We start from the raw sequence: 18,216 nt of genomic DNA, 5'->3' as shown, positions 1-18,216 counted from the left end.
TATTTTTATAAGAGAGGATAAACGAAATAAACTATGATAGCATAGCACAGATACATACCGTTTAAAATTTTTGCAGTTATTAAAAAAGAGAAAAAATAAAAGAAAATTTAGTTGCATAAGTTTCAAGACTGAAAAGTTTCCATAATTTGATAAACAGTATCTTTGCTGTAATCCAAAAAAGCACTTGAGATAATTAAAGGCCAGGGTAGCCACACTTTCCACATTTTTAAGCGAAAGGTGTGCGTTACAAAAAATTTTGAAAGACTGCCTGTTGGATTATTGAGCTTTAAACGGACGCATGAGGATTGAAAATTAGAGCAGTTTTGGCACTGTGGATAAAGCGACCCATTTTTTAAACCCTTTACGGTTGAATTGGCAATTGCCATCGGTGGGGAATGGTCGCCAAAATATAGAGCCCTTGGGTTTACTTTTGTTAGCGGAAGCTTTGAGAGGATTTTGTAAAGCTGCAAGGAATATCTCTTTCCGCACGTGTGGCATCCGTGCTTTCTCCCCAGGCGGTTTATCTCGCGTTTTTGGCCCTTCGAAACCTTGACGTCGTAGTCGTACAGGGGGACACTCTGTCTCGCATAGGCGCCGGGGTGAAGAATGTGACTGGGCATTACAACATACAAACGCCGAGCCAGGACAATAAACTGCACCAGTGAGAAGGCGGTGAATATTGCTGCGTCTTCTTTCGTCAAAGTCGTCATCGGATCAACGCCAAGCATAACGTCGTGGACTGAGGAAACCGCAATGGTGGACAAAAGTGCACTAGTTCCTACTGTAAAAATTCCACACAGACCGGCCATTCGACTGTGAGCTGCTATCCCCAGAGGCTTCCAAACCAAGTGCTGGAATAGGCTTATCGTGGTTGGAAACGTGATCATGCCGCAAAGTGCTGAACACATGTATTCCGGTTTGTAAAAGCGTTCAAAGTAGGAACGCTCACATTTTAATGCCGACGAGAGCGGGTCGATCACTCTCATATTAACGTAGTCTTTTGATGGATGATATGGCAAGTAATTATTCTAGTGTAAAATAAAGAACATACAACACCATTTTAGTTCTTGTACGTTCATGTGTGCCTTCAAACTGTAAAATGAGCAACAGTTACATTGCAATAATGAACCAAAAGTCCAAAAACATAACCAGGAAGTGAATGTAAGCGGGATAATTTGATTTCCGCACTATGTTCACACGTTTACGCCTCAATGCTTCCAGAATCTGATATGATTTTTTTCTATAAATTAAAAAAAATAAGAGTAACTTACTAATTTTGTAATCAATTAACAGTGGATGTAGTTAATGAAAGTTTTTAAATGTCGAAACCCCATTCACTCCTAGACTGTTGATTATTAAACCGTGAAAATGTACCATAATATGTTTAACGTTGTTTTGAGCGATGTCTGCTAATAGTTTTCGCAAAGTAGAAAAAAGCTAATGAAATTAAATCTGCCAATAAATTGATTAATAGCCCAATAAAAAATGTCATTTTAAAGTTTTGTTAGACACAATTTAAAAACAATAATCGAGCGAATTGAAGAAGTTGTACTGTGTAGTTGAGGATAAGATTTGCCACACGTTTTCCTTCTCACGTTCAGTTTGCCAAATGTTGGTCGCAGGAAATTATCTTTTAGCAAATTACTTTAGATTTTTTGGTCAAAAACGAAAGCTTTTCGAACAGAGGCGGCCCTACTGAAATGGTGGCAGCCATGGACAATGACGAGCAATGGGAGGAAATTAAACCCCGTAAGAAACGCCCAGATGTAAGCAATGGATACGAAGAAGAACCTGATTTTAGCGATCCTGAAGATTATGAAGACGATATATCGGATTCCGGTAATAATTTATGTTATTTAAACGCTTTATAACTCTCTAGTTGCATGTTAATTTACTAAACTTACCATTTTTGCGTTTTTGCTGTGTTAAAAATTAGATTAATAACATAGCCTACATATGGTTGTATATATCTTATTTGGGCTCTGACCTAGAATTCTACGACTTCGAATTTGGCGCTGGTCTAAAATCCTACCACATTTATTTGGGGGTATAATTCAAGTAATATTATTATGTTTACTTCTTTTCAATTTCAATTGCGACAACTTTTTTTTTACTGTAAAAATTAAAGTGGTGAGATTCTAGACCAGTGCCCCCCCTGAAATAATGTTAGCAATATAAACCTTGGTCAAAAATATGTTAGAATTGCAGACCAGCAGCTTGATTTGTTGTAATAGTAGTTTATATCAATGTTGTATAAAAGCTAATCCTGATTTTTTTTTAGTTTTCTTGAACTATTTGCACTCCTAAAAAGAATTGTTTAAATTCCAAATTGCCAACCGAAGTTTTTATTTTTACTTATTTGTATCAAAGCCTAAAATTCATTAAAACCTAATGACCTCTAAAATTGTTTTTCTTTAAATTATTACAATACTTAACTTGGTCCAGGAGCAAAATTAAATTACAGTTAAATCAAATTACTGAATTTAAGGTCGACAAAATTTTTGTCCTTAACGAGTACAACTTTCACTCCACCAAATTATTGATTAGGGTTCGGGGGTATTGTATAAATGTATACATTATAAAGGAACTACATTTAGTATTATATTCTTATTTATAGAAGAATCTGTTTGCGTTAATATGGAGACCAATTATTGCGATAATTAAAAAGTATTGTATGCTTCAATGTCTTGTAAGGCTTACTACAAAAAAAACACTTGCGTATGCAGATTGTTCGCGGCAAAATAAAATTCTTTGTTAAATATGTGTGCGATGAATTAAAATGTAAGTACTGAATAAGTTATTTTTTAAACGTCAGAGTTGTTGTCTGATCTCATGGAAAAAAAGCCAAAGGAGGCTGATGGGATTGATGCTGTGATTGTCGTCGATAACATTCCTGTTGTGGGACCAGAAAAAGTCGCCAAATTGAAGACTTTCCTTTCCTCAAAGTTTTCCAAATGCGGCCCAATCCACTCTTGCTTTATTCCAGAAGCAGATGGCAAGACCAAGGGGTAATTTTTTGACTTTTTTGTTTTTAGGTTTGTCTTTAGTCTTCTGGTGTAAGATATAATTGTATTGAATGTCAAGTGGTTTGTATCAATAATCAATATTGTTTTAGAGATAGACCGATAATAATTTACCGATAATATCAGCCAATAGTTTGTTTGTACATTTATAACGGTATGGGTAAGTTTTGTGCTCTTTCGGTTGATTTTTTACTCCGAAAAAGTGATACATATAGTTTTTCGTAAAAATCAAACTAACTTTCTATTTTTAAACATTTGTATTTCAAATTATGTGCATATTTTATGTAAATAAGAAATCAGTTTCGTAAAAGTAATATCAGTCATTTTTTACTATTGTTTGAAGTGTGTTATTGTTCCCATTTAGTAGCAAATTGATTTTAGTTTGCATTTTGTGAGTAATGAGCATTTTCTTACTATAAATTTAATTTGTTGAAAAGAAATTAAGGAAGCAAAAAGGTAACACAGCTTAACATTGCTTCGCTAAAATTTGGCTAAACATTCTAATAAACTATGTCTCCCTGTTTGATTGAACTCTTAAAGCAAACTTTTTTGAATATTTGACCATAATAATGACCTTTGTGGTTTTGGATATAACGGCTACAATTTTGGCCCAAATACTGAGTGTCAGTATCATATTGCTGCAAAAGGTGGATAACATCCCTCACTCTAATCTTTTCTACATTGCAGCTACATGTTTTTGGAGTTTGAGAAAGCGCAGTCAGCTCGCGAAGCAGTGAAGCATATGGACGGAAGCAAGTTGGATAAATCTCACACGCTCCGAGTAAACCACTTCAGCGACTTTGATAAGTAAGTATCGCTGTAGTTAATTATGAACTGATTTTGTATAACAAGTTTTACTCGTTCTTCGCAAAAACTCTCTACAATGTCTCAAATTTGAAACTTTAGACTAAACTGTTCTTGACCATGATCACACTGAGTACAAAACTTAAAAATTATAGTATCTTAATTCTAATGAGAATCATCAAAACAAACTGATTTTCAGTTTTCTAAAGTTTTGTGCTCAGTTTAATTTTTTTAATTGATGTTTTCTCACCATTCAGAACTTCTTGTCTTAACCAAACCGCAACTTTGCATCAAGCTTAGAAACCAAAACTTAGGTTTTGCCGATGTTAGATTAAATTTTTTTTAGATACGAACACACTGCAGAACAGTGGACAGCTCCGGAAAAAAAACCTTACAAAGATGTGGTAAGTCACAAACAGTTAAGATTTTTCCTTATTTTATCTAATCTATGTAAAATCGATTGGCATAAATTAATAAATTTTACACATAAATTTAATTGTTAATTTTTTTTGGAAGTTACCAATGATAATATTAAAACTTACATCCTCATATAGATGAGGTAAGTTACAAATAGTTAAGATTTTTTCCTTATTTTACTTAATCTATGTAAAACCAATTGGCATAAATTAATAAATTTTACACATAAATTTAATAGTTAATTTTTTTTTTTGAAGTTACCAATGATTATTTTATAACTTACATCTTTATATAGATGAGGTAAGTTACAAATAGTGAAGTTTTTTATTTGTTTCAACTTGTGTATGTTGTATGTACTGTAACTTTATGTACTTGGCCCATTTAAAATTTTCTCTTTTAAATTACCTCAAAAATGTACCTAATTTACTTCCTATGAAAAATTACTTGTGTGTCTACATCACCAAAACCTAAATTACCTTTACACTAAAATAGGACACAAACTGCTCGTGGTAATCTACAATTTTGATAAAAATTAAATCATCTGCTAATATCATATAATTTACAACCAACCTTTTCTGACGAGACTCGTTTACTTGGACAGTTTATTTTACTGTGGCACCTACTTGCTCCCAAAAACAAACTCGAATATATGTATCTGTTGAACTGTAATGCCCAATAAAAAGTCACATATTTAAAATCATCAACCATTGTTGTCCTAGATGTTGGGGACTAACCCACGGCGAAGCCTCGTTTGAAGATAATAAATATTTGTATGTATCAATTATTTTTTTTAAGTTTTGTTTTTTTACAGGGCAACCTTCATTACTATCTTCAAAATGAAGATTGCAATGACCAGTTCAGCGTAATATATGAGGGCGGAGAGAAAACGGCTATCTATCTCAACACATCGGCTGAACCAGCCATGATAGAGCAGAGGAAGGTAACATCTGCCTTTTACGTCATAACGGCGATTATTAATCGAACCTATTAATTAATTCTGATTATTTAGTTAGAAGTAACTGTGAGTTCTTAGCTGAAGTTGATTCTGTCTAATAAATATACTTGTCAAAACCACAATTAATTTGCCAATTAAAGGTATATGTAAAAAGGATAATTCTAACACTAATTGTACATTGAATATAAACCAAAATAAACAACAGGGGACTAATTTATTGACTTTAAGGATACACAAAAAGCGGAAAAGTAAATTCTGAAGAATTTAAAATATCTTACAGCACATTCTTATAGAAAACTTCAAAGCAAATTAAAAAAATATATATAACAATTAGCTTATGTGACATAAACAATAAAATAGGGTTTTCCTTAGATATATCTCATAGACTAAGTTTGACGGTCAGGGAACAGTTTATGCTTTGGTGGTTGCTTGGTCATCAGTGGCAATATAAATAAAACAAAGCTTATTTTATTGTGTTGCTTCAGCGTTGGACGGAGACGTACACTCGATGGTCGCCCCAAGGTTCGTACCTCGCCACTTTCCATGCCAAGGGGATTGCTTTATGGGGAGGCGAAGAATTTAAGCAGATTCAGAGATTTGCTCATCCGGGTGTTCAGCTTATCGATTTCTCACCCTGTGAAAGGTTAGTAAAGTAAAAAGGGTATAATGTATAAAAATCTTGTATTTATGGACATTTGAAAAGTGGCGTGGTGGTGCTTCCAAAAAGTCATTTCTTTATATTTAAGGACAAAAAACTATGTCAAATCATGTTAAGGTAATTTTAGGACCCACAGTTATGCAAATGGCATTCAAGTAATAGTCCCGTAATGATGTTATGTTGGTCAAGTAATGAGGTTATGTTGGTATTGTTTTCTTTCGTATTGGCTTTCATCCAAGGTATATAATAAGCATATATCTATTGTGCAAACAAATTTTGCACACATGATGCATGCCATTCGGAAAGTGGTTATCCATTTTGGTTGACTTGCGTTGTACAACACTTTGACAACCAAACTTCTAAATACAAATAGATTGGAACTTGCAAATATATCTACTTGGCGTATTTACCTGTTACATTCCAATTGGCATAAGGTTACAGCTGTCCTTAGTGTGTTTTTTCCAGATATCTCTTTAGTGACTTTCGTCCAAATAATCACTGTATATCCAACCTACAAATGAATGGCATACATGACATTGTCTAACTAAATGTTTTGTTGTAAACCCATAGTAACATATGTGGGTCAACATGTTTCAAGGATTTTTTAACTACCCAGCGATCACCCGCTGGTCTTACTTCTACAACTAAATGTACCTTTGCCTTGGCATTCCATTTTTCATGTAAATTATTTCAACCACACATGTCGTACTACTTTGCTCAAGTTTGTTCCTGTGTTTTTTCCAGATACCTAGTTACCTTCAGTCCCATGCAAGAGCAAGGTGGCGATGAGTCGGAATCCATCATCATCTGGGAGGTGTTTTCTGGAATGAAAAAGAGAGCTTTTCCTGCCAATATGGCCGGTGCTGACGACAGGCAGTGGCCTATTTTCAAGTGAGTGTTTCAAAGTACCATTTAGGACAGCAGTGTTCGGGGCTGCCACAAGGTCTTGAAATGTTTAAAAAAATTTCAATTTCTTTGATTTAATTTGTGTTTTAAAAAGTATTAGAAAAACCGGGCTCCAGCCTACAAACACAGTTTGATGAATAAAATTCAAAGACATTAAAAAGTATTAGAAAGTTTTTTGGAAGTTTTTAGTATTGTGCTGACCATGGCATTTGGCCCGTTTTTATTTCAAACTACAACAAAAATGTCAGAGATCAAATTTGAAGTCTTTGAAAATCTGTAAACTTTCTATGAAATGTCTTCGAATGTTATTCATCAAACTGTGTTGTAGGCTGTCGCCCTACTTTTTAACCCGGAGCTACAGAATCAGTTAAAACAAAAAAAACTTGTTTTGTTTCATGGCTTAAAACAGCGTGGTCCAACTTCTTTTCATCGCGGACCAAAACATTTTTTTTTGATACCTTGCGGGCCAATGTTTATAAATTGATTCTTAGGCTTATTGCTGGCAAATTATACATAGCCCATGGCAGTGGTTCTTAACCTTTTTTCAGTCGCGTCCCCTCTGGTAATTTTCCTATGCCTTTTGCCCCCCTATGAAAAGCAATACAGCATTTTCAATTGAATATCACTAAGACAACTTGGAAATAGTAAAGTTTGTTGTCGGTCGCACGAGGCGCGAAAAAAATTGAGTTTAAGTGGTTGAATTGGCGCTAAACTGTAAATTCAGGAGGCTTTTCGCATTGGCCGCACAACAAATTGCTCGTGCTCGACACATTGATTTAAACAGTCTCTTATTTTGTTTTAAATATTAACTAGGAGCTCGCGCCCCCCTTAGAATTGCTTGGCGCGTCCACCAGGTTAAGAACCGCTAGCCTATATACCATACTGACTTATGAAATGTACACCTTTGTTCAGCTACGGTAGTTATGCAATCACAAAGGATCATTTACAAAGTTTTTTGTCAATTACAATAACAAAGAAACAAAAATTGAAGGGATATTGCTAGATGGCAGCAAAGCTGACTATCAGTTCGCGGGCCAAAAAAGTGGAACTTGCGGCCAACTTTGGCCCGCGTGCCTGCAGTTGGACCGTACTGGCTTAAAACATCTCTAAAATAAATTATAAGTTATGATTTACAATTTGATCTTTACCAAGGTGGAGTCATGATGGGAAACACTTTGTAAGGAAATCAAATGGAGTTTTGAGCGTTTACGAAACACCGGTAAGTCAATGGTGATGTTGATACTTTTTAACTGTAGTTTGTCCGTAGCTAAAATATTTTTAGACAAATTGTATTGAACTCGCGACAACCGTGCTTCATAAGTAATGATCTGATGAAGCACGGTTGTGTGAAAGCTTGTCAAGATTTCAATACAGTTTGTCTCAATATAGTGCCACCTGATTCATCTATATGAAATTTGACGAGTACGGCCATTTACAAAGATTAAAATATTTTGTTTGTACAGTCGATGGGTCTCCTTGACAAGAAGAGCATTCCAACTGAAGGAATCAGGTAATTATTTAGATAACAAAACAATTGTAAATTTTGCTCTTAAATGTAGTTGAAAAGTGAGTGCATGTCAGGTTGTTTTTGGTAAAAAGTTATCTGACATGTATTATATACTTCAATTAACTTTTTGTGTGAAACAACAATATCATATATACTGAATCATAAAAAAGCACAATCTTATTTTCATCATTTTTAGAAGTTGGAAAACATTGTGCTTTTCTATCTTTAAATAAAAACAACTTTGAAACCACCAAACTGTCAAATATCAAACTGTCACAGGCAGGCTGGCAGAATCTTGCCAGCCTTCTGGTGACAAGCATTTTTGGCGTAAATTCTTCGTTTTTTTGGTTGTGCCCAAAAACTTGAATGATCTATTCGTCAAAGGAATGTATCAACACAAATTAAAATTAAATTATTTTTTTTTTAAATTTTTTTTTGACCAATTTCTTAGGTTTTCTGTCTGATTCTCGGCCGACATAGTCGCCAAGTCGCCAGCTTTCTGCCATACTGGTCACAGGCTGTGTTGCAAGGCAAAATTAAGTCTGAGTAAAGTTATATCAATAAACAACAATTCAGTCTTAGTCCAAATCATTAGTTATCAAAGACCCAAGTTTGCCATAACAAGTTATTTCCAAGTCATTCATTGGCATCAAAAGTAAAAGTTGAATGGTCAAAGTTATTTTTTTGTCCGAAAATAAAGGTTATTTTACTTCAGTTGCTTTCAATCCAAATACTCATGGTTAATGTTAATAATTTTCTCAAGTAACTTATCGTTAGTTACCTCCAAGTAATTTTGTCTAAATGATTTTTAGTCAAGTCATTGCAAAACTGGCCACAGGTTGTAAAACCTTGTATTAAAGCATGGTCTGCTTTACGCAAACAAACCAATCAAATGTATTGTTAGCTTAATTTTAGGGTCAACATTAGGGTTGTTCAAAAAACAGTTTTTCTCGAATTTCAGTGGGGAACCCTGGAATTTGATAAATTACTTCTAAAAAACTCACAAACAAAATCTGAGCACGTTTGGTTCAATTTGAAAAATCAGATTTTATTTAAAATTTTAGAAAAAAAATTTGTCCTTTCCTTAAAACAAATATTTTTTTACATTTTTTGCAGTTTTGCAATGGAATAGCTCTACATAAGCCTGTTTTACCCGTTTTTAAACTACAAGATTTCTTCTTCACAGTGAATTTGCCTGGTCTCCGGCCGGCAACATGTTGGCCTTCTGGATCCCGGAGCAAGATCAGATCCCTGCTCGTGTCACCATCCTTGCGATTCCTTCCAAGAAGGAGGTGCGAGTGAAGAACCTCTTCGGAATCTCCGACATCCGCCTCAACTGGCACAAGCAGGGAAAGTTCCTCTGCGTCAAGGTCGACCGCTACAACAAGGCAAAGAAGGTGGGTCATTGATGTAGTTAATTGGGTGTGTACAGTGATTTTCTTGGTTTCATTTTTTGGGAAACTGGTCTCGACCAATAGTAACATAAATCTGCAGCCGTATAGGAGAACTCTATCAAAATAAAAAAAATACATTAAATTCCAGTTTTGGTAATATTGGACGGGACTTTGTTTAGTTTTAGTATAATCTTGTTTTCTTTTTTAGGCATAATAATATCTGGGTTGGTAATGATAAGAATATAACAATTAGAGAATCACAACCAAGATTTCATTTAGCAAGCCTATTTGAAGTATCTGATTTTAACCATAGGAGCATAATGGTTGGAGGTTGTAGTAATACGTAATAAGAACATCATAGCCATGGCCATGTTGGCCATGTTGAAAAATGAATAAAGACTTATTCAACACTTTCAAAATGATACCTACTTCTGTATGGGCTTTGATTTTAACCAGTGTATCAATTCAGGCCACGATTTCCAACTTTGAAATTTTCCACATCCAAGAAAAGCAAGTTCCAGTTGACATCGTCGAACTCAAAGAACAGGTTTGAAAAAAGCTAATACGTTGAAGTTCTTATAGTTGCTGCCGATAGGTTATGACTTTGCTGCTTTGGTTTTACATTTATATCTATTAAATAATAGCTTTAGTAATTTTCACAGAGACATTTCGGGGCACCGTAAATAGGCGTTTTAGATATTTCGTGCCTCTAATAAAAAAGTATAACTTTGTAGTAGGTAGAACAATGTTTGTATGCTGCTTTCTGTAGATATTTACAATTATAACTGTAATTAAAAAAATCCACCCTGTGTTTGCGACACCTTGTGATATTACAACATGTTGTGAATTAAATGTCCTTTGAAGCTTGATACGATATCAGATCATTTTTTGTTGAAAGGTGATCGCCTTTGCTTGGGAACCGACAGGAAACAAGTTTTGCTGCTTGCACGGGGAAAATCCCAGAATCAGCGCGACCTTTTATGAGATTAAGGGGGGCAAGGTGGAACACTTGGGTAAGTAAATTACCATAAATAAAATGTTGCTCCTAACATGCAAAAATATCGTAAAAAAATTACAAATAAATTTCGGGCTGTTTTTTTTTTCAATTAAAATTTCATTCGAATTGAGAGACTGATGATGCACTTGGGTAAGTACAAGCCCATAAAATGATGCTACTAGCATATAAAAATATGATGAAACAATGAAAGAATTTGTCCCTACTTGGGCATTTACGTCTGAAATCCTTGCTGTTTCATTCGAATGAAGAGACTGATGACGCCTTATTTGGTGCCGAAATATCTTCCGTTTTAAATGAGTAGAACTTATTAATGACTGAATTTAAACAAAACAGTATAGTCCAAAAATTTTTTGCTCCCATTTGAAGTCATTGTCGTCATTTACGTATAAGGGCGAGAAGATATCTTCATATTTTAAACGTTCAGTTTGCCAAAGTTCCTTGTGTTTATTAATTTTAAACAATTTAAAAAAAAAGGAAAATTTAATTTATGTTGCCGGATTTTTAAAACAAGTCACTAAATGCTTTGTTAATTCAAAAGAATGTTAAATTAAGGTTCAATCGTTTTTAGTAAAATGTTTATAATTTCAATTTTACTTTCTCACAGAAACACTTGAAAGGAAACAAGCTTCCCACATATTTTGGTCGCCAGCTGGTCAATTCGTTCTCTTGATTGGTCTAAACAGGTGAATGTAACATTTAGTTTATTGAATTCTAAGATAAATTGTGGCAATTCATGATGTTTGTAACTTTTTAATATTATGTGACAGTAAAAGTTTACGACATGCTCAGTGTCTACTAATTAGCACACGCCAGGACGAAATTACACTCGCCAAAAATGTGTGTTTGCCATCTGCAAATCGTTTTTGCAGTCTGATCATTAGTGCTTTACGCAATAAATACCCGCCAGTCTTTTATGTTTGACATAATTTGTCGCATATCAATTAATTGAATCGAGTCCAGTAGGTCTGGGAACAACGTTCATTTTTGCTTATTTGATCGAGTAAGTGTCAATCAGCCTCTAGCGAATGGCACTCTTATTGGTGAGCCTGGGAGTGCAAAATCTCTACCCTGTGTTTTTTGCAAAGTATCACAAAACTGCTAAAAACTATGAAAAAAAAACCCAAATTGAAAATATATCAATAAAAAAAAAATATTAAACCAATTGATAATTCAAAAATGACAAGCAACACATTTAGAATTTTTTTGTCAAACTGCAGCACAAGTAAATTAATTTAAATTCCATAACTCTAAAACATGATGTCATAGGTAAAACACTAATGACAGATTTGGAATCAGTGGCCAAAAGTACACTGGAATCAGTTGAAAAGCCCTGTGCAAGAAAAATTGTGTTGACTAGGGACTAGGGTGGTAATCCAAAGATTAACAAGCCACATGTTTTAATTTTTTTTTGTCTAACTGCAGCACAAGTCAGCTAGAGTTTATTGATACCAACGACATGACAGTGATGAATTCTGGCGAGCATTTGATGGTTTCCGACGTTGAATGGGACCCAACTGGTCGATTCCTGGTCTCCATTGTCAGTTGGTGGGCTCATAAGGTAAAAATATTAGTTAAGCAAGTAAGGAGCTTGGCTCTTTGTCTCTTGACTGGTTGGCCATCTGATTTGTAATGGGTTGCAGTGGGTTTTGAATTATTCTACGATTAAACCCTGCATGTTTGTATGTTTTTAATTCCTTTTATATATTTTTTTTATATTTTGCTGTCAGGCGCTGAAGTTTATTTTCAAATCTTAACTTTATTAGCGTTTTGTAATTACTTTTTATCTAAAGTTTATCAATAATAACATTTTTTCCGCTTATGTTTAATCCCGCTCATGTTTGAAATCAGTGCCCTTTATGTTTTCCTTTCAGCCCAAAAAACAACAACAACTGAATAATATTGTTTTCCTATCTTCATGTTGTGTTTTTAATATGATAGATAGATAGATAGATAGATAGATAGATAGATAGATAGATAGATAGATAGATAGATATGTTTATTGTTAGGGAAGTAGATTCCCAGGGAGCAGCGAAAGACCGTTAGGTCATCAAAGTCAGCCGCTCCCTGACCGCAATATAATCAGAATACATGATTATAATTTTAAATTATGAAATTAATTTGTATAGTTCTATTTTAATTCCTGCAGCTGAATTTTTGTCAAAAACGTGTAAACTTTAAAGATTATAAATTTAACGTTGTATTCCTGTTTATTTAATCCGCTATTGCTTCACAAATTATAGAAACATTATTTTTATTGACTTATCAAAACAAAAACAAAAATAATCGGGTTTCCATTAGTTGATATAAAACGTTTTCAGCAGCTCTTTATCTTTATAATAATGAATTGCAAAGCCATAAAGGTCGAGTAGATCAACATCACCTTGATTAAGACGTAACTGATGATAATATAAGTTCGTATCGAAACGTCCTTATCAAGATGACGTAGATCTACTCGACTGCTTTTCAATTCTTTCTTATTTTCTTAACTTTAACTTATTTTTTGTAGATCGACAACGCTTACTGGGTTTGGTCCTTCCAAGGTCGCCTGCTCAAGAAATATCCGGTCGACCAGTTGTGCCAGTTGCTATGGCGACCACGTCCCAAGACGCTTCTCACAGACGATCAAATCAAGGCGAGATTTTTTTCCCACCTTTTTATGACATTATTTGCATAGCGGGTTTACGGCTTTTTGTGGTTTGCCTGTATTTTTTATCAAGTCCAACACCATTGTTTTAGAAGGTATTTTGGATTTTTTCCCTTTTTTTATAAGTTAGATTTCCGATTACCATTTAGTTTACTAAAAAAACAATGAGTTATAATTTAGAAAAATTATGTATAATTAAGATTAAATGTGTATTACCCCATTTTATCAAGCATGAAATTCTACTTTAAGAATAAATGTATACCTTCTTCATGATAAATTACATTGTGTGAAATTTACAAAAAATCTAGTCAATACCTCTAAAAATTAATTTGAAAACATCACACCTAATTTTAAGTTACGTTCTATTGTTTATAATTATAACCACAACATATAACTATTGATACTATATTTGCTATAATGTACCGTGTCCAATTAGAATGTACATCGAAAAGCCTTAGATCACAGTTGTTATTAAACACATGTGTGTGTGTCTTTCATCCAATTAGAATGGTAGCACAAAACCACCATACCTCTCTCTATAAAACACTTTAATATTTTTTCTACGAGCTCCCGCTGATATACGTCGATATTGCACGTTGTTCAATTGGCATTAAAAATCTAAAATTTGTGTTATATTTATAGAATTAGTGATTGCGTTGTATTGCGAGCAATATTTTACAGGGAAAGCTCTCAAAAATAACTATATAGCAGTTTTTGATATTTATACAAAAAGCGTCTCGCTTCAACTTACTTAAAGTTACTCTAAAAAGTCCAGGCCAGTTGTTCCAAATTACTCAAGTCAAGTCAAGGAATTTTTCCCAAAGACTTTTAAGAAAAAAGTCACAAATCATTTGGAAGCGGTAACTAAGTGAAATTAATTTAAGTAAATCATTACAAACTGCAAATTGTTTAACCAACCTTTTTACGTTGAGCAGAAAGTAAAGAAGAAGCACAAGGAGTACAGCAAGATCTTCGACGCCAAGGACCGATTGATGCAGAGCCGCGTTTCCAAGGAGATCATCGACAAGCGACGGGAGCTAATGGACGCTTACAGAGCTTACCAGCAGCGGTGCGGAGAGATCTATCAGGACACCACGCCCTATAGGAGGGAACTCCGGAATGGTGGGTTGGACAGTGAAAAAATTAACTCATTTTGTTGGATAGCATTTAATTTAAAATAAACTTGTTTTCGGCCCTGCTTTTTGGGAATGTTTTTTACGTCTAGTCTGCAAAAAATCATTATTTTAGTTACCTTTTTATCTGTTAAATTATCTCCTATTACAGCTGTATTTGTGTAATTCTAAATCTAGAATTCAGTAGTGTAATGTAAATAAGCTGACGATATTTAGAGTAGGTTAATAAACACTGTAATAAAACGATATATAAAGACGACGTCATAATGGTTAGAAGTAATACCGAAACGGATTGCTTAACTATATAGAACCAACAACTAATTTTGTTTTAGTGCGGCCTATTTTTTGTTTTTAATTTGTTATCCAATTTCATATATTTTTTGAACGTTTTGAAAATACAGGTTTGAAATGCTGTATGTTTGACTTTATAAATTTGTTTAAATTTAGCTAATTTTTGTTAAACGACTTTTTTACAAACTGTATTTGTAGTACAACATAAAAAATGCACAATCCATCTTTAGGTATTTGCTGTTTAAATTGGAGGTTTACTTTTTCTAGTTTGCATTTGACTTGAAAATTAAATTTTGTTTTAATTTCATACAAAAAATATCTTAAATTTTGTTAATTGAGATGGTCACTCCAAATTAAGTCATATTTGAAACAAAAAGTAAAGAAAAACGTGTTTATAGTATATCCACACGAGTCTTTTTGAAACGTTTGGTTTTCTTCTGTAGCTAACTTTGACAACAGTAATTGCAAATCAAAAACAACAGGCGGCGTGTTTGTCACGAAAACTTCAAAAAATACCAAAAGAACTTAAATTTTGTGAACTGAGATCGTCACACTAAAATCGGATTTGAAAGAAAAGTTAAAACGAGTGAATTTGTAGTATAACCACAACAGATAAACGTTTGGCTTTCGTCTGTAACTATTTGACTGCACTTACAGTAATCAAAAACAACAAGCGACGGGTTTTGTAAAGAAAACTTTCTATCACAGTCTTTTTTAACGTTTAGCTTTCTTTTGTAACTAGCTTTGACTACAGTAATTACAAATCAAAAACAACCGGCGACGTGTTTTTTAAGGAAAATTTTGCATCAAAAGACACTTTAAATCGCGATATTTTTTCCAGGTGTGAACACGGACGAAGTGGACAGCCATGAAGACTGGGACGAAGTGACAGTTGAAATTCTTATCGACGAAAAAGAAATAGTTGTGCAGACGGAAGACAACAAGGAGTGATCGCTAGACCGACTTTCGGTAAAAGTTTACTAGAGATTAACCGACTTTTTCGCTAATACTCTTTAGTCGATGAAACATGCGCATTGCACACACTTGTATGTTTACAACTGTAATCTGGCCCTCCTGAAGCTGCTTTTTGATCAACGACAACGACTTACCTATCAATTGTACACTGCTAATGGCTTTCGGTGTACTATTACCATTTTAATTCACGATAAATATAATGTTGCACTGAATATGTGAATAATGGAAATCACCTTGACCCTTGCAAGATAAATGTCGACCTTAATTCCTGATCAGTAACAGCAAAATAATCTAGCAAAGCTAGCAATTCAGGTCAGACACATTAACCAGATCTTAAAAGATATATATATATATTTCGCCAACTAAGGCATCGTCAGTATATCTTAATTCGAATGAAGATTCATTCATTCATTCGAATTAAGATATACTGACGATGTTTTACTTGGCGAAATATATATTATATATATATATATATCTTTTAAGATCTGTTTATTGTGTCTGACCTGAATTGTTAGCTTTGTTAAGAGTATTTTGCTGTGACGATAAATATAAGATGGCATTTCTTTTCGAATAATCGCAGACTAACCGAATCTGTTGATCAATGATGCATTGGCGTTTAATTGTTTCTCAACTCGCTCCTCTCTGAGCCTGTGTAGCTCAGTTGGTAGAGAAACGGTCCCGGTATGACCGGAGGTCGTGAGTTCGAACCTCACTGCAGGCTAGTTGTTTTTTAGCCTGCTCTGCTTGCATCATTGATCGACAGATTCAGTGAGTTTGCGATAACTTTCGAAGTAACTTTTTTTTATTACAAATTTGTTGGCTTATCAGCTTGGAAACATTACCTTTTACGTTTTAAATTTTACCAAAGCTCAAAATATCGATTTTAATTTTATCAAAAACTTAAAATGTCGTGTATTGCCTTTGTAGTAAAATACCAAATTAACGGACATCCGCACAAGCGGTGTACTTTGAAATGCCTAATTCCGTTTTAATCTTACATCAAAATTCCATAGTTTTGTGCAAGATTTAAGAATTCGGAAATGTCGATTAGTAAATATTTTGACAAAAATTACATATTACAGAAATAATGACTTACGATAACAAAGTAAAATATCCAAACTCCAATATTTGCTCTGTGAAATAACGTTTTTTTATTTTCTGTTAATTTTGTTAGATTCCGTCAGCACCAGTCTTCTATAGCTGTTTTGGAGACTGGTGTAAGTTCTTGCGGCTAAATCGGTCGACGTTGTATAAATCTTCTGCTGATAGAAAAAGAATATGAACTACTTTGAAATACTGACGTGGAACAGGATATTGATACGTCTAAGATTGTTAAAATGCTTTTCTCCGTTTTTATATCGTCGAAAAGAATGTGATTTCTTATACTTTCAAACAAACTTTAAAACTTTCTGTGTTCCATTTTCCTAACGCTTCAATCGTTATAGCTAGTTTTGTTCCTTTTGATACAGCTACAAAACAAATCGCAATCAATTTTGAGTATGGGTCATGTTTAAATCGATGAAAGTTCAATTCGGTGTTATTTGCGCTTCGGTAATGCCATTTCTCAATTTCGGTGACTTTTGGAATTTTCAACTGTTGCGGTGGTTATGCTAAACTTCTTCAGGCAAGGAAAAACGGTTTTTCGTACACAATTAGAAAGCATTGTGCTTGTGTTGTTGATAAGATCTGTTACCATTGCGTTGGTATTAACGTCAGAAATCTTAAGGAGTTTGTTGATAATAAATTTATATTATGTGCGGTTTAGGATTTTTTCTGTCAATAAAATGCTTGTCCAATGTTTTTGTCTTTCGTTGTCAAGAAGCTTAGTGTGATTTGAAAAAGGAATTTTAAATGCCAATTTAATTTTTTGCTTTTTAATATGGTTGTTTAAAGTGTAAAGCAGCTTGAAACAAAAAAATTGGAGCTAGGCCAACTTTAAACAGGTTTTTATCTTAAATTGGGAAGAAAAAATTAGAACAAATGTAAATTTAGCAAGAATTATTTGTTGGTAATTTTAGCTTGAAAAAAAGGCATTTTGAGGCAAATATGTTGTCGCTTGAAACAAGGCAAACCTCGTCTTTTTTGTTGCAATACTAGTTTCATTTTTTAACACAAAATACATTTTCTTCAGCTGAATGATTTTTTAAAGGATATTTTAGAACTTCTAAACCGATTTTGAGCCAATTTAAAATAATTTCTAAATTAAAAAAATTTTTTAAGACTTCAAAAATTTTCAGCTTTTTTTTAAATTCTTCTTTCGTTGTAAATTTTCGGCATCTTTCTTCATGAGGTGTTATTCAAATTTTGTGCCAGTTCTATGATTTTTTTTAACCGAATGTGTTCATAATTTGTTATTCATGGCTTAACGATTTCAAACTTTTTTCAAATCACCCCTTTAGAAATTTTGGATCCGGAGCAGAATATGGTTTGTTTTTACTAAGAATAAATAGAGTTTTTGTTAAAACTGACTTTGTTAAAACTCTGTTTCTGC

At 33.7% G+C, this 18,216-nt stretch overlaps 2 protein-coding genes and 1 non-coding gene across 3 annotated transcripts; 2 read left to right on the top strand and 1 right to left on the bottom strand.

The window, feature by feature from the left end:
* Window positions 1-21: 21 nt before the first annotated feature.
* LOC146162646 (uncharacterized) lies at window positions 22-1,074 on the bottom strand. The gene has a single exon (XM_083385599.1). The coding sequence runs from the start codon at window positions 984-986 to the stop codon at window positions 123-125; it is 864 nt and encodes a 287-aa protein (XP_083241725.1). The 5' UTR covers window positions 987-1,074; the 3' UTR covers window positions 22-122.
* Window positions 1,075-1,606: 532 nt separating this feature from the next.
* On the top strand, window positions 1,607-17,523 carry LOC146162644 (eukaryotic translation initiation factor 3 subunit B-like). Its single transcript, XM_083386028.1, has 18 exons — window positions 1,607-1,839; window positions 2,816-3,008; window positions 3,711-3,830; window positions 4,174-4,231; window positions 5,056-5,184; window positions 5,685-5,842; window positions 6,602-6,748; window positions 7,916-7,982; window positions 8,227-8,273; window positions 9,457-9,667; window positions 10,134-10,211; window positions 10,563-10,677; window positions 11,287-11,365; window positions 12,105-12,240; window positions 13,189-13,314; window positions 14,262-14,448; window positions 15,592-15,719; window positions 16,900-17,523. Exons 1-17 carry the CDS (start codon window positions 1,701-1,703, stop codon window positions 15,699-15,701), a joined length of 2,100 nt encoding a protein of 699 aa, XP_083242154.1. The 5' UTR covers window positions 1,607-1,700; the 3' UTR covers window positions 15,702-15,719; window positions 16,900-17,523.
* Trnat-ggu (transfer RNA threonine (anticodon GGU)) lies at window positions 16,372-16,446 on the top strand. The gene has a single exon. It is a non-coding gene; the product is annotated as a tRNA-Thr (tRNA).
* Window positions 17,524-18,216: the final 693 nt, after the last annotated feature.

The sequence above is a fragment of the Ascidiella aspersa genome, chromosome 3 (genome assembly GCF_963924565.1).
Source record: "Ascidiella aspersa chromosome 3, kaAscAspe10.2, whole genome shotgun sequence".
Classification (NCBI taxonomy): domain Eukaryota; kingdom Metazoa; phylum Chordata; class Ascidiacea; order Phlebobranchia; family Ascidiidae; genus Ascidiella; species Ascidiella aspersa.
Note: the sequence above shows the minus strand (reverse complement) of the source record. Positions and strands in the feature narration are given on the sequence as shown.